Source organism: Melanaphis sacchari, unplaced genomic scaffold (assembly GCF_002803265.2).
Source record: "Melanaphis sacchari strain LSU unplaced genomic scaffold, SCAv2.0 Contig37_pilon_pilon, whole genome shotgun sequence".
Taxonomy (NCBI): domain Eukaryota; kingdom Metazoa; phylum Arthropoda; class Insecta; order Hemiptera; family Aphididae; genus Melanaphis; species Melanaphis sacchari.
This window is the reverse complement of record NW_020271239.1, coordinates 163,342-189,890: the sequence shown is the minus strand read 5'-3', so window position 1 is coordinate 189,890 and position 26,549 is coordinate 163,342. Positions and strand designations below refer to the sequence as shown.

General features: G+C 23.5%; 1 protein-coding gene across 2 annotated transcripts in view; it reads left to right on the top strand.

Moving 5' to 3' along the window:
- LOC112597119 (adenylate kinase isoenzyme 5) overlaps positions 1-26,549 on the top strand; it is a 35,494-nt gene that overhangs the window by 7,678 nt on the left and 1,267 nt on the right. For both annotated transcript variants that reach the window (XM_025343046.1, XM_025343045.1), the window contains 8 exons: positions 15,417-15,581; positions 15,646-15,756; positions 20,004-20,146; positions 20,422-20,604; positions 20,711-20,969; positions 22,894-23,048; positions 23,111-23,224; positions 24,270-24,434. In XM_025343046.1, the coding sequence (XP_025198831.1) occupies positions 15,417-15,581; positions 15,646-15,756; positions 20,004-20,146; positions 20,422-20,604; positions 20,711-20,969; positions 22,894-23,048; positions 23,111-23,224; positions 24,270-24,434 (1,295 nt within the window). The remainder of the gene's footprint in view (positions 1-15,416; positions 15,582-15,645; positions 15,757-20,003; positions 20,147-20,421; positions 20,605-20,710; positions 20,970-22,893; positions 23,049-23,110; positions 23,225-24,269; positions 24,435-26,549) is intronic.

The window sequence follows — 26,549 nt, the reverse complement described above, 5'->3', positions numbered from 1 at the left end:
AAAAAAAAATAGTTTTTTTTTTTAAATTTCTTGTGTTGTTTTCAAACCAACGTTTTCTGCAAACTCTGTAGATCTGAAAACATAAAAAAAAATGCAACTTATAATATGCATATTAAACAGATTAAAAGATCAAAGTAGTTTGAATTTCAAATACTTTTTTTTAATAATTAGGTACTTTAATTATTGACTTGCATGAATTTGTAGGTACATGAAAATCGAATAATTTTACGGAAGTTTTTTTCAAAATTTAAAAGGATAATTTATTATATTTCAGATTATATTTAAATAGGTAATAATTTATTTATATTGTTTGTTATTAAAAATAAATTAATAATTATTTATATGAATATTTATTTTATATTTCATTAACAACCATTTTTCAGGATTAAAATTTAACGCATTTCTGCTTATTTTCTTCTTTACTATAAAATTAAGCAGATAATCTAAAGTTCTAGTAATACTTAAATGTAAAATTACAATTTTAAATTATTACCAACTAATAATTACGAAATTAATTTATACAACTGAACAAGTAAAATTTAAAAAAAGTGTTTATAATAGTGATTAAAACATTTTTAAATATGTATAATAGGTATATGCTAAGTATTTGTACTGTTTAATAAAAATAATTGAAATGTATATTAAAAAATTTTTGAATAAACATATTTGTATCTGTATTTTAATTCAATTTTAGAAGTATTTTTTACCAAACTGAGAATTCTGTTGGTAGAAAAAATATGCACTTATAAATACATAATTAATGTATAACACTTTATGAAGAACTTTCTAATTATTGTTTAATAAAAACTTATTATCTTAAAAATTCAAAATAGATAGTAATCTTCAAATACACGATAAGTATACTCAGTATAAATCAACAAATCAACATTTTTTAATCTTTAATAAAAGTATAATATAATGTTCACTATTCGAATTGATTGTATGGATTGTATATACATTCCAAATTCTACCATAGTGTATTAATTTATTATTTTGTATATTTTTTGATGGCACTTGAACTTGAATCTATCAAATCGCAATGAATATATTTGGATTAGTATATTTCCAACTATAAAGTTATACAAAAGTAGGATTAATATGATTTTTAAATTTAAGACTCTTACGATTATCTTATAAATATCTATATTATATTGTGCACGACAACTACAATTGACATTCATTAAAATAGCACAAATTTTTAAGTTGTATTAGTATCTCTATTTCATCTAATTAAATTATTTTTCTATTTAATGTTTTATTAATATGAATATGATTCTTTGACAGTATAATCGTAAACTTGGTTCAGAAAATCATGGTTATTATGAAGATAAAATAAAAACCGGGCAATGTGCGAGTTGGACTCGCTGCACCGAGGTTCAACGTACAAACCTGAGGTATATAAGTAAGTTTTTATTTTATTTAAATGAATTATAACATAAATAATAGGAAAGCTGGAGGATCAAAATTAAACAAAGGTATCTTTATCGTTCAGTAATCCTTCATTTTATATTAGCATCTATCCATTTTGTTTATAATATAGTAAAGGAACAGCTTTTATCAAAGTTATTTATTTACAGTTTTAGTCACTATTTAAATCTGGTCTTAAAAATGTTATTAAATTAAATTTGAATAGGTATTATAGACTTAGTATTTAGTATGAATTTTAATTTAATACCTCATCGCGTTCATGAGATAAGGGTAATTAACTTTGAATTTTCAAATTGTTAAAAATATTTTTCAAAAATATTTTTATAGATGAAACTAAAAATTTACGAATTCTAATTTTCTATATCGACACTATAGACGTGACTCGTACGAAACCAAGATTCTAACTTCACAGGAAGTACCCTGTAGGGTTTTGATTCAGATGCGAGTTTCAATTGGGTAGAATGCGGCCTAAATGGCTGTATCTTGGATTGCCGTTGGCTTAGGTTGATTTTCATACAGCTTCCGGAACAGTAGACATAGAGTATCATATACAAATTTCAGTTTGATACCTCCACGCGTTCCACAGGAAAACGCTCTTGACGAACGGACGGACGGACAGACAACAAAGTGATGTTATAAGTTCCGTTTTCTTTTGAAGTACGGAACCCTAAAAATAGCTGTAAATATCTTATATACATTTTTCCAAAATATCCAAAAATATGCAAGTTCAAATTTTTAGTATTACCATTGATTATTACTCGTATAATCTATACATTATGAAATATATAGATTGTTCATTAGAACTGTTTAAAGTATAATTTATAAAAAAAAAAATGTATTCGTTTATGAATCCGAGCCTTAATTATTTAATCGTGATATTATCGACACTGGATAGTACTGACTTTGCGTACTTTTATTTTACCTATGAAGCTATGAACACAGCATGATTGTATAAAATAACTGCATACATTTTAGAATATGTTTTTATTATTGGTGCGAACAAAAATATTGGATGTGACGAAGTGTGAATAATTATGATAATAATATAACGGTGGAAATATTATTATATAATATATTATATTCTTTTCTATCGGACGTATCGATAATATTTTAACTCAAAAGTCTATACACGGCATGGTAGGGTATAAAAAAAATCTTTTATGTGTCTTTTTTATACTTATAGCTTACATTTCTAAAAAATACTAGTACTTTATTTTATCATACATAATTTATTATTTTTTGGGGACAAATATCAATATTTTTGGCTGCTCTTTTCATATTTATTATTTGACATATACACTTAATACTTATATAATATATTATTAAATGTCATTTTAGCGATATCGATATACGTGTAATATAAAAATATAGATGGCACCAAATGTATGCAAATATTTTGAAACAAAGCGTGCGTTATATGTTTTTTTTACTGTAGGATATTAAGTTTTTAGTTTTAATTTTATATTATATGAATTTTGATTTTCATTGTTTGTTTTTAGGAACAGATACGGTCGTCATTACCACGACCCACTTCTATTCAAAATGTTCACTCGCATTATTTTGCTTAGTTTGTAAATATCCTTCATCCAAGTATTTGATAATATACCTACTTAATTGTTAAATTGTTCGAAATTAAGTCATTCTATGAAATGTTGTTTAAATACTTTGAGGAACAGTTGTTAAATTACGATGATAATTTAACATAGTCATGGCGTTGCGTGCACAATAATACTTAAATTTGATAATAAAACGATTATTAATTTGTCCTATAAATTAACATTCAACTAGATATTAATTTTTTAATATGTTTGGTTGTTTGATTGTAGATTATTTAATTAATTTTTTTTTTTAGTTTGTATTTAATTGTAATTATTATTTCATTTTATTTCATACTATATTTAAAATATAGTGAGTAAAATACTCGTGGTGAATTAGAAATGATTGAATAGAAATATCCGTGATTCAGTATTATGCAAAATTAATATATAATGTATACTATATATCTGTATATATAAACGAGATTTTTCTGAGTTCATACTGATTCATAACCAACGCAGAGCCGAACCTGTTAGAGCTATCGATTTGAAATTTTGAGGGTAGATTACTATTATAATTTCAACACGCATTTAGAAAGGATTTTTAAAAATTTGGATTTCAAGAGGTTGAAATTGACAAAAATAAAATTTTTCGTGTAAATTGTTTATCTATATATATCGATAAGTAAGCGCCCATAAGCCGTGAGTCTCTAGCTCACATTTTTAGTCCCCTTTTCATACGGACGATTTTATGTGGCATGTTTCGGAGTCAGTACTCCTGCAAATCAAGTAATTTTGGCTCTAAATGAAAATACATCAAATGTCGTTTATGATGAAGTTTTATAATAAAGTTTTTGTCACAAATTATTATTTTTTATTATATACCTATTAAAATTTCGCGGGAAAAGTTGCAGCGGATAATCCATTAGTAATATACATAGTACATGTTATATGGTAAAATTCTAAAATATATATATATTGATTGATTGCAACTCGATTGATTGTCACATTTTCGGAACTATATATAGTATAGTTTGACCCGATTACGATATCATACCTTTTGTTTTTCGGTTATCTAGTTCTGGTACTAAACCATTTTATTGAAATGTTATTGTTACAGTTTGTTTTTTTTTTAATCAAATAATTTAGGGTTTAAGTTAGGTTTTTTATGACATACTTAAATATTTGTTTAATTTTAATCTATAAATAAAATAACCATATATATATATATATATATATATATATATATACTATACTATACTAAAATAACATACAATTTTAAATATGCATTTAAATTTAAAGATATTATAATAATTTAAAAGTTTAAAAAATAATAATACTTATCTTCCAGAGCACTCCTTTTATTAGAAAAAAATGATAATAATGGAGGTAAAAACAAAATTAAAAATCATTGCAAGATACTATTGTTACACATAGTTTAGAATTATGTGAATATGATCATAAAATAGAAATCTTCATATTTTTGGCGTTTCTGTGTCATATGATACATAATGTAAGTAATTATTCATTTTATTATTCAAACCCACTTCTTTAGCAAAATATTCAAATAGGTCAGTGTCTATTAGAGATCAAATATTGTTTTCCGTATCAACAATAGTAGTTTTTTTATGTATATATTATATAGTCAATACTTGTTATAAGTTCATATTAATTCGACAATAACATTATTTGCTATAATGTACTTTCTACGTAACAGGATTTTTAAAATACTTTATGAACAATACGTCAATCATCATTGTAAAATTGAAATGTTCTTATCTAACAAGTTTTAATACATTTTTTTTTTTTTTTTTTTAACGGCCGTATATGGCTTTTTAAGAAAGTTTGTACTTTGATATTTAAAGGCAAATTATTTTGATTCATAAATCATTGCTGCGATCTTAACTATATTTTTAAAAACGTGTATATAATAGTACAAAAATATTAGGTATAACAGTTCATATTATTATTAATGTTTTAACAGCAACCTATATAGTTAGTTAATTTTAAATTAGATTATGATAACCTTAGATTTATCCACTCAGATTTTTTTCTGAAATTTTCCGAAGAATCTTAATTTAATACTAGAAAATGTACTACAGTTATGATAAATTAGACAACTATTTCTTATTCTGTTATTATTCATTTCATATTACTTATAGCTTATAATATTAATAATCCATCAATTTTCAATACAAAATTATAAATAAATGGATATCTATTTTAATATCTTTGAGAAATTATAAAATCAAAGCAAAAAATGTATAATAGCAATATTGAACGTTGGTAATGTTTTAAACGATTAAGAAACTGAGCATTGAACATTTATCACCGTTAAAATATAAAATACACACATTTTGTATGATATCTGATGTTTAATAACTCTGGAAACTTAAACATGTTAGTTAACTGGAAAAAATTAATAACCATATAAATTAACAGCAGGAAAAATAAACCTGTGTGCATTATTTGAGGAAAATACTCGTACACTTACAAATTACATAAAATGTATAATTTTCTTTCTCGAATGAAATGCGAATAATAATTACTGTCAGAAGCACAATACATTATATTATTAAGTATAATAACATTATTACGTTCAACTGCAACTAATAAAATATTGTACACCTGTAGGCATACGTATTAAAAACAAAAGCGATTAATAGAAAATCCACCCATGATTTGTATAATGATAATAACACGAGTTATGACGATCTTATTCCATAATATACGTTTAATAGAAAACGTTCGTATTGGGTAAGGCAATCCTTGAATTTAAAATGTTGTTATTATTATAAATTGTTTTTTAATAGTAATATGATTTAAATTAATATATTGCACTTAATTGTTCATTTAAATTAGTACGGAAGACGACAGTTATGATTAAACTCACTGTTTATGAAATGTACTTTCATTTTTGTCAAATTTATAAAAGTTATGAGTTAAATAGAAAAAAAAGTAACTTAATATAGTTAAAAATTAGATTCATTATCTTTTTTTTCAAATTTGTAATTATAATCTAAATTAGGTATAGCACAAAAGCAAATTTGATAAACGCAAATATATAATATATAGTTAAAATAATATTATATAATACGATTAATACGTATAATAATTATGAACAGAAAAAAATAGCAGAAAATAACACCATCCATTGATAAACTTTGACATTTTACATTATATTTAATACACATAAAATTATAAAATATAATAGTCTCTATTGAGTTTTTTTCTTTCAAAAAAAAAAAAAATATATAAATAAATAAAATAAAATGTCTTTAAAAAAAAAAAAAGAATATTAATAATAACTCGTTAAGTTTGGAGTTACTTTAAAAAAAAGTATCACGTTATGTGACTTATTTAAAAGTAATATAACTTCTTAACTCGTTGATTTGTAATCTCAACCATAGTAAGCATTAAATAAAACTGTGGTGTCAAAACGATGACAATCAGAATATAATAATATAAGTGTAACCTAAACTCGTGTAATGTATATTAGAGGTCAGTTATTGATTGTTTCTCCGCAAACATAGTATCCGACATAGTTGGGTCAATCATAGTATTATATAGTAAAACACATATACTACTATAATACAGAGTGATTTACTAAGTATGCTAACCACTATTTATTATTTTAATAATACATTTATTCAAATTCTGATTTTTGGAATTTTTAGATTAAGGCTACTAGAATATATTTTAAAATATTTAGTATTTTGTGTACCACCATTGAATATATATATATACTCAATGGTACTACTTATGGAGTATCTTGTGAAAAAACCAACTTATATTTTTCAAATTAAGACTCCTTTTTTACAGTAAATTATTCAGTGGTAATTTTTTTTTGAAAATTGTTATGTACCTAATTAAAATTTAAAAGCGTTGTTTCAAGTTATTAAAATATTTATACTAAAGATAATATTCCTTAAACATAATTTTACAAAAATATGAAATACATGTAATCAAGTGTTTATATTGCTTGATTATTTTTATTAAATTGTAAATATTGATAGATAAATATAAATTATTAAAATTCTCAAATTACGTACCATAGCCTCCGTATCTCCTAAGTCCATTATCATGGACCTATCATCTTTAATATACAAATTTAAATATTTCTCGTTTGAATTTTTAATTTTGATACGTAAAATTTTTCAGAACAATTATCTGGTAAATAGTTATTGTATAACAATAGGGAGGGGGGTATCATGTTTGTATTTTCACAAGTATAGTACAACAAATTTTAATAATTTTAAAATAAAGTCTTCATTTAAAAGTTACTAAAATTAGATTTAGAATATTTGCATTATTGAAAAAAAAAATGGGGACGACCATGATTGGTGAATCACCTTATATATATATACTCATATTCTGCAGCTCATTGCTGAATGTTTGTGTGGGGTCAGGCGGTATAACCATGACCTATTTTTGTTTTATATTATTTATTTATTATTATTATTATTTTCTATTTCACCGATGTGGCATTATATTGTAGACTATAATATATGCAACTCTGCTTATACCTATTGTCCACATGTATCCAACACCCTATTTAGAAAGTAAGAAAGAATCGCTGCGACTGTCCAACCCCTTTTTTACTTTTACACAAGCAATTACGATAATTGGACAATCTAATAACGTCATCGTCACAATACGTCATCGGAACAGTGAATAAAAATAATTATAGGTAACCAAAACTATACTGGATACGATTTGTGAAATAAATTGATTTTGAGTTTCATTGATTATCAAAGATGACCGAGACCCTTGTGATGCATCGAGGTCAGTGTTCAACAGTATTTAAATAGAGACTGTTGTATAGTTATCTCGTGTAAATTTACTAGAAAATTGGATATCTGATAGTTATCTGAGAGATAAAGTAACTATATAACGATGAGATAGATAACGTGTGTTATATCTAGATAATTAGATTAGGTTATTTCATTATTATATTTTATTTTAATTTATTTATCATTTATTTTAATTTTATTATTTTTGATATATCTTAAAAACATTTTCTTTCCTATTTACATTCAATTTAAACTATGAATAATTCAGTTATGTAAAACCACTTATATACAAACGACACAAAAGTGATTATTAATTCGTTAAATATTTAGTGATTATTTATACAACCCAATATTAATGTCGTTATTTGTATTTTTATTTGCATACTTGTTTGATTTTTATGATTGATTATTATAATATATTGAACTATCAACAAATTAAGATACAGTACTTTAATTCTAAGATCCTAAAATTCTAAAGTTTTCCTTTTTTTTCTTTTTAAAAAGGCGTTACACCCGCATGTATTGTCTCCGTCTTACAGACGTATGACATAGTAAATTTTCATTCATTGTTACAATGTGTTCTTTTAGTTTTGATATTAGAGTGAATTTACTTATTATCAAATTTTTAGGTAAAAACATCATCTGTGTTCCCTCGTCGGTTCTTTACGATATTTTAATTCTTAAGTGAATTTTGAACATTTTCAAATATTTATACTTTTCATTTTTATAACTTGCTTAAAAATTAAAATACCATTAAAACCAACGAAAGAACACAGACAATGTTCCTACCTAAAAGTTCGATAATAGATCAATTCACTCTAATATCAAAACTAAAAGTACACTATTGAAATTGGTGAACGAAAATGTACTATGTCGTTCGTGTGTAAGACGGAAACAACAAATGCGGGTGCGATGTCTTCTTAATGGAGTAATGTATGTCAATGATATTACCAAACCACCCGTAGAATTTGAAAAAAAACGCTTATTATATTAAAAATGTAATTGAAAGATTATGAATTGTATCAAAATAATAATTTTTAAATTGTTTTTAATGTATTTAAAATATAAAATGTAAAAATCTATATCATATAGATATATCTTAAGTAGTACATACGTATTTCAACCAAATAATTTAAAAAAATATATATAAACAATTTTTTTTAAAGATAAACATTTGGACAAAGAATAATGATTTTAGTTATTTTTTGTAGTTGAAAAATATTATCCATGTGCACTTACTTACTTGAAACTTTTAACATATTTTATACTCACAATCAAATTTTAAAATGCAATGTTTTCAACCAATATTCATTCAACTTACTATTTAACTAATAGTAGAGTAAAATAAACCAGAAAGTATATTTTTTAATATAGGCTGACAGCAGTTTTCGCTAAGAATCATTTTTTTTTGTGTGTGTGTAATTTAATGATACATTATTGAATTAAAATGTATTATATTCATTGTATTGGAATATTTGACATATTATTTTAATATTGTGATAAATTAAGGTTGTTAAGTTCCGCTTTTCATATTTAATACTTATTTTTAAAGTTTTCTTCTTACTTTTTTTTTCGAGTTTGTATTATTATTGAGTTACATGATAGCCATTTCCGATTATTTCATAAGGCGTTTGTATTATTTTTATGAGTATTTCAATAAATTATCGAATTATGATTACACGGCGTTCTGGATCGGTAATTTAACTACACCAGAGTTGTGGTTAATTTTAAATTTACCTGATATTTTGTACATTTAATGATGTAATATTTTTTTTATTTAAAATTTAATTTTGTCATACACATTAATATTTTGTACTAACTATTATGAAATATATACAGTTATTTTAATAATTCATACTTAAGTGCATTATTTATCAATAAAAATATATCATTATTTATTACACATTATTATAATTTATATAGCGAGTAATTGAAAAAAATATCCTGTATTATAATTCAAAGAATATTCGTAAACCTAACGTAAATAAAGTATGAATATAATTAATGTGTGTTACAGAATACAAAGACAGTAAAACCTTGATCACAAGAACCTCCGTTATACGAACCCTTTATTATCCGAACTACAATTAGCATATCCGAACTTTAAAACTTGTTGAAGCATTCATATTGATAATTCTATCAACAAAATATAATAAGCATAATATGTTCCTATGTATGTAATGTGTTTCTAATGATGTAATGTATGTAATTCTAATAAAGTATTAATAATAATAACAATAACAATAAATATGTAATATAAAATATATAACTGGGTTTTAAAAATTTGTTTATTATTGTGATTTTTTTTTTTATATTTTCATTATCCGAATTAGGTGCGGTCTCAATTATTTTAGATAATCAAGGTTCTACTGTACTTATTAATTCAACCTAAGGAATTAAGGAGACATTATATAAAGACATATAATATAAAGTTATTTAATTCAAAATTAAATGTTATTAAAATTATATTTATATTTACTGTTATGAATATTGATTTTTATTATTAAAAATTGCTATACATTAATCATTATATTATTATCACACAATATTATGTAATTATTAACACATTTTTTTGGATAAATATTGTAAAAAATTAGATAAATGTCTAATATATCATACTATATACACGAGTTTATATAATATCAATGGTATCTTTTTACCACAAATTATTAGTTATGATCATATATGTTACCCGTACCACTTATTGTGATTATTGACAAAAAAAAAAACGCAAAATGCTTAACGTTTGTGTTTTTATATTTTATTATGATTTACTTAGGTACAATAATACGGTTTTTGTAAAATTTCATATTTAATTTATATCTAAATAATCGGGACGAATAGGTACAGTTTTACTACTCAGTGATGTAAACATACTTTGTTTTTTAGATAATGGACTGAGCAATTAATTAATTAGTTTTAAAATGATATGTATGTTTTTATACCTATATATATATATATATTTTTTTTTTAAATAAAAGATTTATTTCTGATAGAAAAATGCTTCAATATTTAATTTCTAAGGAGATATCTGGTAGAAAATTTGATGTAATTTTTACTTATGTCAAATAAAGAAATTTGCTAATTAATTTATAGAATAACTAGATAAAACAAAAATAAACATAAATGTTGCTAACACAAATAAAATAATTGCAGTAAAATTTAATTATGATAAAAGTAAAGGAGACAGAGTTTTATTTTATGTTCACTAAATTTTCAGATAGATTTTAATTATTATAGTAAAATTATTAACTATAATAATTAACTAAATTAAATATAAATATTCATAGGTTAGGAATATTTTAACAAATATAAGATATGATACAAATGTTGTTTTTTAAAATAGTTATATTATATATATATATACTGTGATTCGTGTATTATGCCATTTAATATAATATGTGTAATTCATGTAGTAAGTACTACTAAAATATTATTGATTGTTTAAAATATTGTCATAGAGGTTTTTTTAGTTATTATCTGTCATCGGCATCAAATACATATTACCTTGAACTAATAATAATGTTCAAATTATAAGAGAAAAAAAATTTTAAATTCAATCACCATACTACAATTTTATTTTATATAAATACACAATTCTAATTATTAAGATTAAAAATAAAAATTAGTAGCATTTAATGAAAAATTATTGTTTTCTGTATTTTATTTTATTTTAACGCCATACTGATTTTTTATATTAAAGCAAGGTGAGTAAATATAAACTTATTTTTTTTAACTTTAAATATTATTAAATCATTATAATAATATTTTATTTTTTCAATATTTCAATATTATATTTAAAATTTATAAAAACCAATTTTAAATAAATACTTAAATAAAGAGTGCAAGCTCACATGAAAGCAATGTTGTAAGTTACATTTTATTGCCTAAAAGATTTTGGCATATTTAAAAAAGTATTACGAGAGTCAATGTCTATCGAAAAAATTAATAAAGATGATGTCGACTCGTTATCCATTCCCAAGAGCATCGTTTAGAAATTGAGTGAAGACAAATAAATAATTTATTTGTTGATCTTTAACTTAAAAAATCATGTTGGAAATTGCTACAATATATTTTATTATTTTTTTATATTTATAAATATTATACAATGTAAAAAGGTGGTTAGTAAAAATTAACATAAATTTATCATTCAAATTTCATGATTTTTAAAATTACCAGACGCAATGAAATAATAAAATGTTATAGTTTATTTTTTATATTCATTATTTTTTTTTTTAGAATATAGTCGATTAAAAACTGTCTACGTCGAAAATATACAAGTCAATGAACTTTAGTCACTATTCCACGAGTAAAATATTATTAATAACATGTATTATGTTAAAAATTCAAAATTAGTGTTTCAAAGAAATTATTGTTTTTTCGTGTTTTTGCTTATACAATATGCACGCAAAACATACAAAAATAAAAAAAAAAATAATAATTTCTTTATAATATGCATGTTTTACATGTATTTTATAAACTAAAACACGTCAAGCGCTTACAATAAATTATAATAATGTATCTTCATTGTATTATATTAAAAATAAAATAAGTACATTTGTACAATTTCAACATTATTCGCTGCTGTATATTGATGTATGTTTATATTCATATTCGTAAATTTTTTGTAATATTCTGTCTAGTAATACGAATATGATAGTTATTACCTATTTACTTAGCATGTAAGTAGTTATGTATAAAATAAAATAATTGTCATTTTTATAATTAAATACTAATTTGTTTTTTTTCTTTTACTTATTTATTTATTTTGCTACATTAATATTCAATAATAAAGATAAATCTAGGTAAAAATACTCACGACATAAATATTTAAAAGTAAAATTCAATATATTTTTAGTCAATGTCATCATATATAGATGGCTATAAGAATTTACTAATTATTGCAGTTTTATGTTTTAATAACCTTAACGTACTTAAAATAATATAGATATTAAAATACTTAATTTAACAAAATATAAAATTCTTAAATATACGTATATGTAATAAATTATTTATTTTGGTCAATATTGAATTTTTATTTTATTTTTTTCATACATTTACAGAGAATTTTAAAATGATTCCTTCTCAGTATAGCTATTTTATGAATATTTAAATTAAATCTTTATTCTTGTTAAATGTGAAATGTTTTTAAATTTATTACTTTTACCATAAACTCAATTTTATACATACTGTTCAATAGTCAATGAAAATGTAAATAAGACTTTATTGTAGTATTTAATAAGTATTACAATCTAAAACTGATTAGTAGCTGCCAACCTACCTATAGTGAATAATTAAGTAAAAATCTAAATCTTTTTATGCATATATGTATTATGTATATTAATTTAAAACATGAAATTAAAATTAGTAATCATAGGTTTAACACGCACCTGTGGAGTAATAAAAATATTGCACGCGATTTCGGTGTTTTGAATTTGAATTCATACTTCTTATCCATTGAATATCACACTCAATTTGGATGCACTTCATAATAAAAAAGGATAATAATATTAAAATTAATGAATGATATTAATATTTTATGTTTAAATGGTCTGTGAATTATAATAATATCTTTGTGTGTTTCTGATAAAAAAAATACGTTGTATAACGAAGCGGTTAGCATTTTATGGTTGTTTTGTCTTTGGTTAATAAAAAATACGTCTTTGGCGTCAATCCTAATTTCAAGGTATAATATACGATAAACTAAAAATTAAATTAACAGGTTAGGTTTATATAGATGTTTTTTATTTAAATTTAGGATTCTGTCAAATAAAGTAACAAAGAAAATATAAAACTGATACAAAATCCTAATCCTCTTCTAACCCATTATAAAAGTAAATTATTTTTAAAATTACCTCCAGGTGCAATAGATATGTATATAGTAGGTACTTTCAAATTTTTTTTATTGATAAATATTTTCCTAAACATTCTTCTAGTACTCATAAGTAAAAAAAAAATGTATTAATATATAGGGGACTGCCAAAATGTCAACATTTTCTAAAATGGGTCGTAATTGTGAACAATAATTTGAAAATCTATGGCATATGTATTGTATTAGTAACTTAAACAATTTAACTAATCAATTTTTATTTTAAATAATTAGAAAATAAAAAAAATTAATAAACCTTGGTTATACGCATTATTTAAAAATTTTACAAAAAAAAAAAAAATAACATTTTTTATTGAGGTACCTATAAATGATTATACCATAATATTTCTATTGTAATATTCGAAGAAATAGGGTACGTTTGAAAGTAAGCACGTGGTGCGTTATAATACCTGTAGTGTAAAATAAATGATAAAAAGAAAGCCGTTGACCTTTATATTTGCTACTTATGTATTATGCCTTTACATGGCTATGCACAAAGTATAGTGTCACGCACAAAGTGTTAAAATAACTTCGAGAATAAAAAGAAAAAAACCTCTCGTAAGTTTATACAATGTGGCATAGAACTACCATGTTATGTTAACGTATGGTATAACTACCTACGTACAATATGATGGATTATGTTATATTATATTGACACGGTTTTATGATGTTATTTTGAAATTCGTATAAACATGTGCGTGATTACAGTGGGGTTCAGAAATTACTATGAATTAACAGAAATGTACAACAGAATTTAAATACATAACTAACTTGTAAGTGAAAAACAAAATAAATTGTAATTTTCCTTTAATGGTTTGAAATTTAAATTATCAAATGTATATAATGATAAAAAAATAAATATTACAATGTCACAGCAAAAAATAGAATGCATATCATGTATGCAAACCAATAAACTTATGGGCACATAAACAATCATTAAACACTTAACAAATACCTAAACAGTGAACCCACATCTTAAATATGATTTAGTGGTCACAGTAAATCCATTGATTTTTTATGAAACATTGTATATTTAAAATATTGAGTTAAAACGAAAGAGTAGTTTAACAACGATGTTAAACTACATAATTTTGAAACGATTCATATTTACTTAATGTACTCTTTAATTTTTATTTGGCCACAAATATGACTGCTGCTCTATTATAATGAATGATGTTTTAAAATATAATCAAATTTAAAATGATTATTTAGAATCTAATGTTTTAACAAATAATTATTAACAAAAATATTTGTTTTAATCTGTAAACGATCCAGAACCCGTGATCCTCCATCAGCTCCTATGAATGTTCACATTTTTAATAATTTATGTGAGTACAAACCCTAAGTGTGATTCTTTATCGATAGTAATAATTGTTGTTTTAACAGTCTTGTAAAGAGATTGCACAGTGAGACTTATATAGTGGCTTCGAAAAATGTATAAACCATTAACAATTTTTGATCGTTTAAAATTATTTATGTAGGTATTTGATTTTTTTTTTTTTTGAAAATTTGTCTTTTTTTTGGTCAATATTTTTTATTTAAGGCCATTTTAGGCAATAAATCCACATATATATATATGTATAAAACATGCATTCAGAAAACTGTATATTTATCAATTAAGTCAATAATGTAAATTATTACGGATTATCATTATTTCCTGAGATGTTTAATCTCTAATGATATTTTCCAACAATTGTTGAAAACATTTAAATTAATATCGTTGCCGCTTACATGTTATATATTAATAGGTAAGTATAATATTTATGTATTTTTATTTTTTTATATTTTCAGACAAAATTCCTGATGACGAGCATTTTAAAAATGGTTCCAATGGTAGACAAAATTGGGAAGCAGATGACATTGACAATACAAATAGTAATAACACTGGAATGTTCCCGTACACAAATGGTCATGTCAAATTCGACACACCGAAAGTTCCAGTAATTTTCGTACTTGGTAAGAATTCAGTTGCAATTATTTCGTGGCGTTCAGCATTGTGACTGAAAGTTTTCGCGTATAGGTGGACCTGGAAGTGGCAAGGTCACGCATTGTGACAACTTGATGATAGAAAAGCGCGGTATTGTTCACATTAACATGACCGACTTACTACAACAGTACACTGTTGGAAACGGTAAGTTCATTTTATTTTCAACAACAATGAAACGATATATTTAAGTTGAATGATGTTTCGATTGGACGGTAGTTGGCAATTAGTTTTTAGTTACGTTTATTGTTAATCGATAATTTATGGTTTACATATATTCGTACTTAAATCCAACACACATTATAAAGAAATTTATTCATTTTTGACGTGTTTAAACACTGACAAAAGTTTGCTGAGTACAAGCTTATACACACTGTAAACACGCATTAATAGTTTATAACAATTCGTTTCAAATTTAATGTTTTTTCAAATATATTTTTCAATTTAATATTTTGTATATTAATGCACTGTACAACATTAAAAATGTATTTTGAATTACAAAAAAAATTTAGGAAAGTGTGTACTATACTCTACTATACAAGTGTTGAGTGGAACATTACTAATGGTGCGTTCAATTTGAATTCAATGATAAATCATTATATGCGTAAAACAATTTTGGAGCCGAGACAATCCTTGATCTTTTATCACTTAATATATTTTGTGATAAATTTTTTTAAATTTTAATATATAGCTATTAAAGCCCATTTATTTCATTTTTAAAACCTATTACGGTAAGTCGTTATAATTTTTTCTTAGTTAATAAAGCATTTAATTATTATGATAATTTATCAATTTTATAATTCACAATTTTAACAACATCTTTCTTTATTCTTTATTTTTTAGACAGAAATAAAACATCTTCAGTATTTATTTATTTATTTTTTTTTTTTTTAAGTCCAGAAAAGAATAATTAGCAAAAACGGAGATTTTTATGAATATTCAACTTTTAACAAAATTGATATTGTTTTTTGATGTAACTCGAAAATGAACAATGGTAGATACTTGAAATTTTTACTTAATGTTTCAACTAAAATTTTCTATTTACAATAACATTTAAAAAATATTCTTGAGTTATTTATAAGCATCAAAAATTACAAATTTAAATTAAAAATTATTAGTTTGGTTGAAGTTTTTGAAAATTTAATACTAAATTCTTAAAAAGTGGTTTATCTTCTTATCAAAATTGAAAATTTATAGCTACAATATTTTTTACAAGCATTTAAATTTAAAAACATGACAAAATTTGTCAAAATTTTGTACAAGGTTTTTTATACATTAAAACACACCCATAATAGTGACACACTCAAAACATAATATACAGCAGAGTAGACCCCACTTTCCGATATTTTTTTATCCCTATAATTCATTAAATTTAGTTCTTTAATGCTAACTGATGTTTTTAATCTTTTAGTCTATCTAAAGTATAATACTATAATAAAGATGTTAAATATATTACCCTAAAATGTTGTTATAAATTTGCTTTAATATTATAGTAAAATAGCATGTGTTATTTTACTGAAAATAGCTGTTAAGTATATTTATTTTCAAACTACTTGTGTAAAGTATTTATAAATATTTCAAGTTTGAATTTTGGATAAGCGAAAAAAATCTTTTAAGGGTACCAACTGTATAACATTTCACTGCTCATAATTGTATTTTAAATGTAATTTAGATATAGTGCATAAATATTTTCTGAAAAACATTATATCTAGAAATATGTGATTATAAAGAAGGGTGGCTATAATAAAATGTATTGAAGTTGTGGAAAATATTTCTATAAAAAAAAAAAAAAAAATGTAAAAGGGTAATGACCTTCGTTATTCAAAGTCATTGCTCCTTAAGTAAAAAAAGAAAAGTAAATAAAAGAAAATAATTAACATTTTTTTTTTTTTAATAATGAATTTTTGTATTTTTAAATTAAAATTGTGGCAGTGAAATAAAATAAAATAAGATGAAAAATCTCGAGATAAATATAATAAGATCAAATAAATAAATTAGTTTTAATTTTTTATCCAAGACTGATAAATTATACAATTCATACATAATTTATTGACGTACAGTTAAAAATTTTAAAAGTTTAACTATGATATTAATATATATTATATAATCAATGAAAATAATACGAAATACATAAATAAATCAACGATGAAACTATATAACTATTTATTGTGTCCATTGACTTTAAGCCAACCTTGACATGTCAGAACAAGTAGACTTAGTATTACGCATCGGCTCTGTACAATTTAATTGACGAGTGGGGATAAGCTTAGCTGTGTTGTGTATGTGTATATATCAGTTGTAATTCTGAAAAAAAGCTAAGAATATTACTATTGGTGCTTTATTATATTGAAATAGGTAATTACATTTTTTAAGGCTATATCGAGTGATAAATATAAAAAGAACATTATCATTTACAAATGTATAAAATCAATTTTCATATTACATGTTTGTGTGACGTATAATGATATCACTATACCCCAATAGGTAAATAGAAAATACACCGAAGAAGCATTATTATTAAAGATTATATAGAGAGATAAAAGATTAATATGACGTATAATTGGAAATCGTTAAGTTTTTTCCAAGAAAGTTTTTTATTGTCTTATAATATCTATAGTCAAGGGAAAACAACTTTATAAAATTTCCAGTTTCAAAAATTTCGCCACATTTACCATTATTTGATAAGATTATTATTTGATTTTTTTAAATAGCTATTTTAATAAAAAGTATAGTTATATTTAATAAGTAAAAAAAAAATATTTAAGACCCATACGCTTAAACAATTTTTTTAAAAATGAAATTGGAAAGTTAAAAATAATGAAATTATTATATTGATTGTAGCTAAAAGTTTTATTTTTACGAAGGCCAATTACCTATCGATCAGGTCGTAATAATATTATAATGTGCCTATGGTTGTCCCTGACCTATTTAAATTGAATTGGGAACATTTCGACGTTTTAGTTTAAAAATTAAATGTGACGTGTTTACCAAAGTTTTGGAAAGTTCTTTTACTTCTTTAAACAGTAAAAACTAAAAACAACTCTAATATGATATTGGCTCAAGTCTAAGTTTTGATAAATAAAAAATTTTAATCGAGGTTTACGGTAATATATGAATGACAAATATTAAATCGTAGTACATATCGGTTTCTATAAAATATTAAGTAAACACTTAAACAGACATATATAATTTTTAAATACATATTATAAATAGAACGGGTGAAACAGTTACCGTGAAAAATGATTTTACGGGTCATTTTTATTTTATGTAATACAAAATTAAAAAAAATAAAACAAAATAAATAAAACAATGATGTGTATATGAGTATAATATAAAACATTTTTTGTTCAATCAATCTCATTAATTTATAAAAATGAACAGGATAAATTGTGAAAGATAAATATCACAAGCTAAGACTGCCAACTGATGATGATAATGATAATATAAGATAATATCATTGAAAAGTAATTAGTCTTGTAAAATGCATAAATTAAAGCATTTGTATATCAATACCATAAAAATAATTATTTAAATTTTAAATGTTCACAAATGAGGAACATAGTGCCCGAACAGATGAACTCACAAAAAATTAAACTTTGCTTTATGTGACATAATTTTTTTGATTGATATGTATTTGAAAACCAATATGGCTTAACCGATCAAAAAAATTATCAGGATAGCAGACCTTATTTTTATTTTTGTTTTGACACTGCTACATAAATAATTCATTTCAGAACCTAAGTAGGTTAACTCTATGATAACCAAACAGTTTATAACTTTATACTGAAAATTAAAATGTTATGTGATACTGTTAATTATTATGTTATACTTGTTAATGAGGTCTATGTATTTTTTAGATTAATTACCTAATTTAAAAATTTAATATGTTTACTATAAATTGTTATACTATTAAAAGTTGATTTTTTAAAATTTTTTTCTAAGTTTCCTAATAATATTATGCTGTTAATAATCATTTTGAACTAATATAAACTAATATTAATTAAAATAATTGCAAATAAATTAATAGTTTTTACATAATATTAGTTAAACTAACCTTATAAAATTTTAGTAAATTACTAAAATTAATTGTTTTAATAATTGTATTTAGAATTTAAATGCTCTTAAAATGTTCGTATAATCAAATAAGTAAAATATCATTGAAATAGTTGAATGTCTTGTAATATTATAATTTATAACGCGTAAATTCATCATAAAATATTACAACCACTTAGCACAATTATTATAACCTGCACGTTTGCATGTACCTACAATTTTTATTTTCTTATACAAACCATTTAAATTTTTTGCATACACATTTGTCTAAAATTATGAATTGTAGAAATAATTTATTTTATGTAACGTACTTATAATATGTTTGTCTAACCATTAATTAGATATGGAAGACTTTAGCAAACTTTCCAGTAAAACAGTTACTGAAGTATTGATGTTGGAGTTGAAAATGTCTCCTGTAGCCAAAACATTTTTGATATCAGGATTCCCAAGAAATATGCGCGATGTAGTTGAATACACAAATAAGGTATTGAAATGAGATTTTTATTTTGTCTAAAATTGTATTAAGTTATTTAAGTGACTTCTCGGTATTTTTCTGAACTTGAAAATAATATTCGTGCAGATTCATTTGATCTAACGTGTTCAGTAAAAAATAAAAAATAAAAAATATAGAAAAGTTCTATCAATTTATTTGGAAATTTTAAAATTAACTTAATATAATTCAAATAAATGTTGATTAAACACAACATTTTCATACAAAAATTAATTATAAGAATTCTATTAAATATTATTTATATTTAGATAAAAGTCGTAAATGGAGTCATTCTAATATCGTGGAATCAAAATGTGTTGGAACGACAAATCGATTACGGTGCAAAATTAGGACATGTCGTTTTAAGTCTGGCTAGAATGGAGCTGAACAACTTCTACAAAAATGTGACTCCAGTATCGGACTATTATGACCAAAGGAAAATGCTTATTTCAGTGAGTATTGAATCCAGATAAATAGATATTATGACAATTATAAATATAATGGTAAACTGGTAATTGTATGTTCTAATGTCGTGATCACAAATTGTCATGTTTGAAGGTGAACGGTGAACGGAGTCCGACGGAAGTATATAACGACTTCCGGTCTTCGGTACTGCAAATATTGAGCTCCTACAAAAGTCCAGCGCCGGTTATAGTGGCCAACGGTACCGTGCGCACGGACAACCCGGGTACCGAACAACCGGAAGTCGACGCTGAGCGCCCAAGCAACCACTTCACCGTCGATCCCGCGCCGGAACCACGGGCTACAGAACGCGTCTCGGAACCGGAAACGTTTCCGCGAGTGATTTTCGTAGTGGGTGAGTGATTTGATAATAATACAAACGTCGTAGACCACATAAAATTATGAGCAGTTCATTTTTTTGACATTTTGCAGCGATTCGGAATTTTATTGTATTTTTTACATCTTTTTTTTTATTGTTTTTTGGCCCTTGACACCAAAAAGATCGCCGACCCCTGATTTAGAGATATCATAACACAATAGCGTGGTGTCATAAATAATTTAATACGTTGTGCAGTTAAAATAATAATGTTTTAATTAGCTAAATATTATGATCACCTTTTCTAATATACTATTTTAATACCGGGGTGTTACCTTCAAATTTAAAAATTTTTAACTTGTCAGCGTTTACGTAATTACAGTGACCAAATGACTATACTGGCCTATCATTAATCTGAATAATTATCAATGATATTTCATACAATTTTCAGCTATAATGATTAACAAATTGTGACAAACACAAATTAAATAAAAACATAGAAAAAAAAGAAAATTTCAAATAACTATAAATAGCTTAAATTGAACCAAGTTATTTGTATTTTAGAGAGGTCAAACTTTACAATTTTTTTAATTATTTTTATAATTGGAAAAAAAAACAAACAAAAAAAAATAAGGAAAAACGGGAATTTTTACAAAATTAATTTTTGTTTTTATGATGTAATTCAAAAACAAATAATCGCATAGGTTTATTTGAAAATTAAAATATTCACCAAATGTTTATATTATTTTTTTCTATTTAGGTACAATAACATTTTTAAAATATTTTAGGAATTTTTGAGCTATTTATAGGGATAAGACATTTTCGTTTTTTTTTTTTTTTTAACTTTTTCTCTATAATTACTAACAAAAAATTATTCGCTAATTGGGTCAAAATTCTTGAACATTTTACACAAAATCTTCAAATTTATTTTGGATCTATATAAAAATATTAAAAATAAATATTAATATTTAAACGATAAATAACGATATTAATTATTTTGATATAATGTAAGAACATTATTTGTAGAAAATTGCAACTTTTAAGTATATTATTATAAATTTTACTATACAGTATACACCATGATATTTTTTATTTATTTTAAGATATTATTATCTAATTATACTATGAACCTATTTTTTACTATTTTACGGTATTTACAGAAATATGTTATACATTTTGAATTATATACGTAAGTTGATATAATATGGTATAAATATATATTATAATTTTAATAATTATATACTAATAAAATAAATGCTATTCTTTCAAAAAAAAATTATATCAGTTTACTACAATACTAATATAAAAATAAATGACTTAAATAGCTATGTCAAAAAAACTTTATCACTTGGTAATATAGGCTGATAAGACCGTTTTCGCTAAAAAATTGTTTTTTCGTAAACAATAATATATCATTAAATTCAAATTTAACAAACCTATAATAGTGACCTACTCGACACTAAACGTATAGACGAATGGTACTCATTTACTTACCTTTTCTAAGATGAAAATATTCTTATTACCAAAGCTATTTATAATTTTATTCATTTATAGAATTTTCCTCACATTCAATGATTAAGTTTTACTAATATATTCAAAAAATATTCTGATACTTTATGATAATCTATTAAACAGTAAAGTTGAAATCAATTTTTATCAAGAATAATTTATCTAAACAGAGTAAAATTATTTATCTACATTTTTAGCAAAGTATAATAAAAGCGATTTTTTCGACCTTTATTTGTACATCTTATGAAAAATTAATAAACTTAAATATTATTTTAGAAAAAATTTCTTGTGTAGCTTTTAAGATTTAATATAATACTACGTATATTATTATATTAAAATCTAAAATATATTATTTCTAATATTCATTTTTTGGCTTTTCGATTTTGACGGAATGGTTATGTTCAAACCTTCATTTTTTGGACATAAATCATTGATTAATTTTTGATGTTTACAGGTGGCCCCGGCAGTAATAAGAGTTCATTGTGCCAAAAAGTACTTAGAGCCAACGTTGGTTGGGGGCATGTCAGCGTTGGACCTTTATTGAGATCTCTGGCTTCGACTCAAGAATCCCTACAAGAGATGATCAGCAGTGGACACATCCTCGAAGAAGTGACGTTAATATTATCTTTGTTCATATCACTAACTATATTTTTGTTTTTATTTAATTACAGTGGATAGTTCATGAAATATTAGATAAAGAGTTACTCAAGTATACAAATACAGAGGGTATTGTGATCGATGGTTATCCAAGAAATATTGGACAGCTCAACTATTTTGAAAAAAAGGTATCTAGCATGACAACGATATTATTATATTATAGAATAATAAAAAAATAAATATTAATAGCTATGTTTTGCAGTAAGCTAAACAAAATACAATTAATACTATATAATTGTATTAATCATAATAAAGCAATGGTATTACAATAAATATTATAAACTAACTTAACTAAGATACTTTTTTTAAATTTTTCCACGATTCCTACCACTCACCAATCGTCAATAGTTATACAGTGATTGAGTCATGATTTTTAATAACTTTAAAGGGATAAGATCGATTTACCAATTAATATTTTTTTAGTTACAAGTTCATCTATTATCAAAATATTTAGTTGGCTATTAGACTATTTAAATCTACCAGTGAAAATCTGTCTCCAGTCTATTTAAAATCTAAATACATTAAGATTAAATAATATATTACGTGGCTAGGTTTTTATTCATCCACACAATGATACATTTTATTATCGATGAAGATTAGTTTCACAGAGTATTGGCTTTAGTTGTCTTCGTATTACACACTTACCTGACGGGTAGAAACACATAATATTTATGTATCATCTAACGTATTATCTGTAATCTGCAACTGTAAACATTGTAAAATATCAACGAGTAAGATGTTTTATATTCTATTTTATTGATGAATCAAAATTTTATTGGTTTCACATTAATAGCGTTTTTTTTTTTGCCAAATAAAAAATATTTTTTAATCGCATCAAAGAGTAATTTAAATAATTCTACGCAAAAAGTTTTTAAATAACTCAAACAGTTAAATTGATAGTTATACAACACTCTCATAATGAATTCAAATTTTTCAATAATCATTCTGTTTGGTTAATTGCTGTTTTAGTAGTTTGTTACAATTAATTTTCATCATAATAGTTTTAGGTAAAGTTTTATACTTTATAGTATGAATTATTATGATATCATATCTACGTAAATCGTAACAATTCAATATTGTTTATTCATGTACCTACTTTATTATGAAACTACATGAAAATAATAATATTTTAATGTTTATGTGTCTGACGATGTGAATGAAATTATTTTTTAGTATGCTCAACGGCCGAAGTTGATACTATTGGATTGCTCAAAGTTGCAGTTAGGTCGCGGAAGATTAGATGACAGCGTGTCGGCGTTTCGCCGGCGTCTGCAGAGTTTCCGCGAACAAACTCTACCGATGCTCAAGGCACTGGACAAAGACAACCGCTTAACTGTAGTGAGTAAACAGTATTACATTAAAACATGCATTTATTTAATTATAATTACGCTATGGACAAATTTGACCAATCGAGAATTCGAGTTTAGTCGGTTTGTAGAAACAAGTTAGAAACAATATAATGATAAATAAAATTTATGAAAATAATCAATTTAAAAGTATTTTTATTCGTTGTTTAAAAACTGAAAAAAAAAGCCAAATACAGTGGAACTCACTATAACGAGAGTAGAATGAGTGAAATGGTAGATCCTCGTACGAACCCGATTCTTCGTATAATAAAATGTACGATAAGTATTAAGTATGGGTTTAACGATATATCAGCTACAACGAGTAAAGAAGATCGAACTATAAAAAAAAAATATATTCAGTTATTATGATTGGATTTTTATCATTTCCTTATTACATACATATTATTCATGTAAACTTCCCGTCATATTTTGCTGATATTTAAATGGCATTAATATTAATTATTACTTACATATTATGTTTTGTACTTTTTGAGGTTATGTATGAACATACTTTCTACGAGTTTTGGCATTTTTAAAATAATAGTGATTACGAATAACGTTAATATGTATCAACGTTCAATCAGAAAAAAAAAATTGTGAACCTATGTAATATGTACAACGAAATAAAAATTCAAAAATTTAATGAAAGATAAAATATAATACATATGTACATAAATAATTTTTTTTCTTAAATTATGTATAGTAATATATATATAATTACAAATATATAGTATTTATCCTCGATTACATAAAAATAAAATAAAATCATCTGTTTTTTTTGTATTTTTTGCTTACTATTTATAATAAGTTTTAACCGTATTAACGACCTACCGATTTCAATGAACAAAATTTTCTGGCTCTCGAAAGTTGTTGTAATCGATTTTATAATGTGATTTTTTAATATTAATGGTTTTAATTATATTATTTATTAATGGCTTAAAAAAAAAATCATCTTGATTATTCAATATTTATGTTATAGAAAAAAAAAAAATAAGTAATTTATAATTTGATTCTATTAAAATCTGATTATTTTACTAAATACTTTTAATTATAATTTTTTTTTTTTTTTTTTGAGATAAATGTAATTAAATAAAAGGAATGTTTTTTATGAATCAGAGACAGTCTATTAATAATTAATATTTGATATTTAAACATCAATAGTCAACAAAATAAAAATTAAACTGTTAAAATATCATAAAAAATAGTATTCGTCCAATAGAAATTAAAAACATAGATAATATTTTTGTATAATATAAACTTGTTGACACACATAATCGTTGTATTATATTTGAGATAGGCAAAAAAAGATAAATACTTATTTTTAGTGCCTTATCACTACATATATAAAGCATTTTTGCTGATTAAGAAGTTAAAAATTGCATAATAATTTTGCACCATAATCTCTACGAATTTGCAATAACTAAATATTTATCATATCTCATAAGGATTAAAATGCTAGAAATTTTTAGAAAATGTGAAAAAATGAGAAAATTTTAAAATAATAAAAAACCCTATGCCAATACAATATTTATAATATAGTATAATGTGCGTAAAAGTTTTTTAATTTTTCATGAATAATGTTTTAAATTATAATAAAATATTTAACATCGTTATTTATCGTTTAAATAAATTGTGTATTTTAATAGTATTTTATTATATTATAAATTCTTATGAATTTCTAATCACAATATCTATATAATTTGTCAAAATTCCAACTTTTAACGCTTATAAAAAATATTGTAAATATAGATTTTTGATATTTTTTAATTGAAAAATTAACAATACATAAGAAACTTTGTACTAAGTTTTCAAGAATTTCTACGAATAATTTTTAAAAAAGAAACTAAAAAACTAAATTTAATTTGTCATCCTAAACCACTCTCATTTTTAAAGATCAAAGCATTTTATTGACTTCTCATCGCGTATACACAAAAAAAAAAAAAAAACACTTTATTATAAATTTAATACATTCATTGCTTTTTAGTTTTTTCAGAATTTAAAATGATTTACGTTTAAAATTAATTTATGAGCATAAAAAACTAGAACACAGGTATTGTTTTTGATGATATGATAATTGTTTGTTAACTAATTGATCTCTGTTACAATG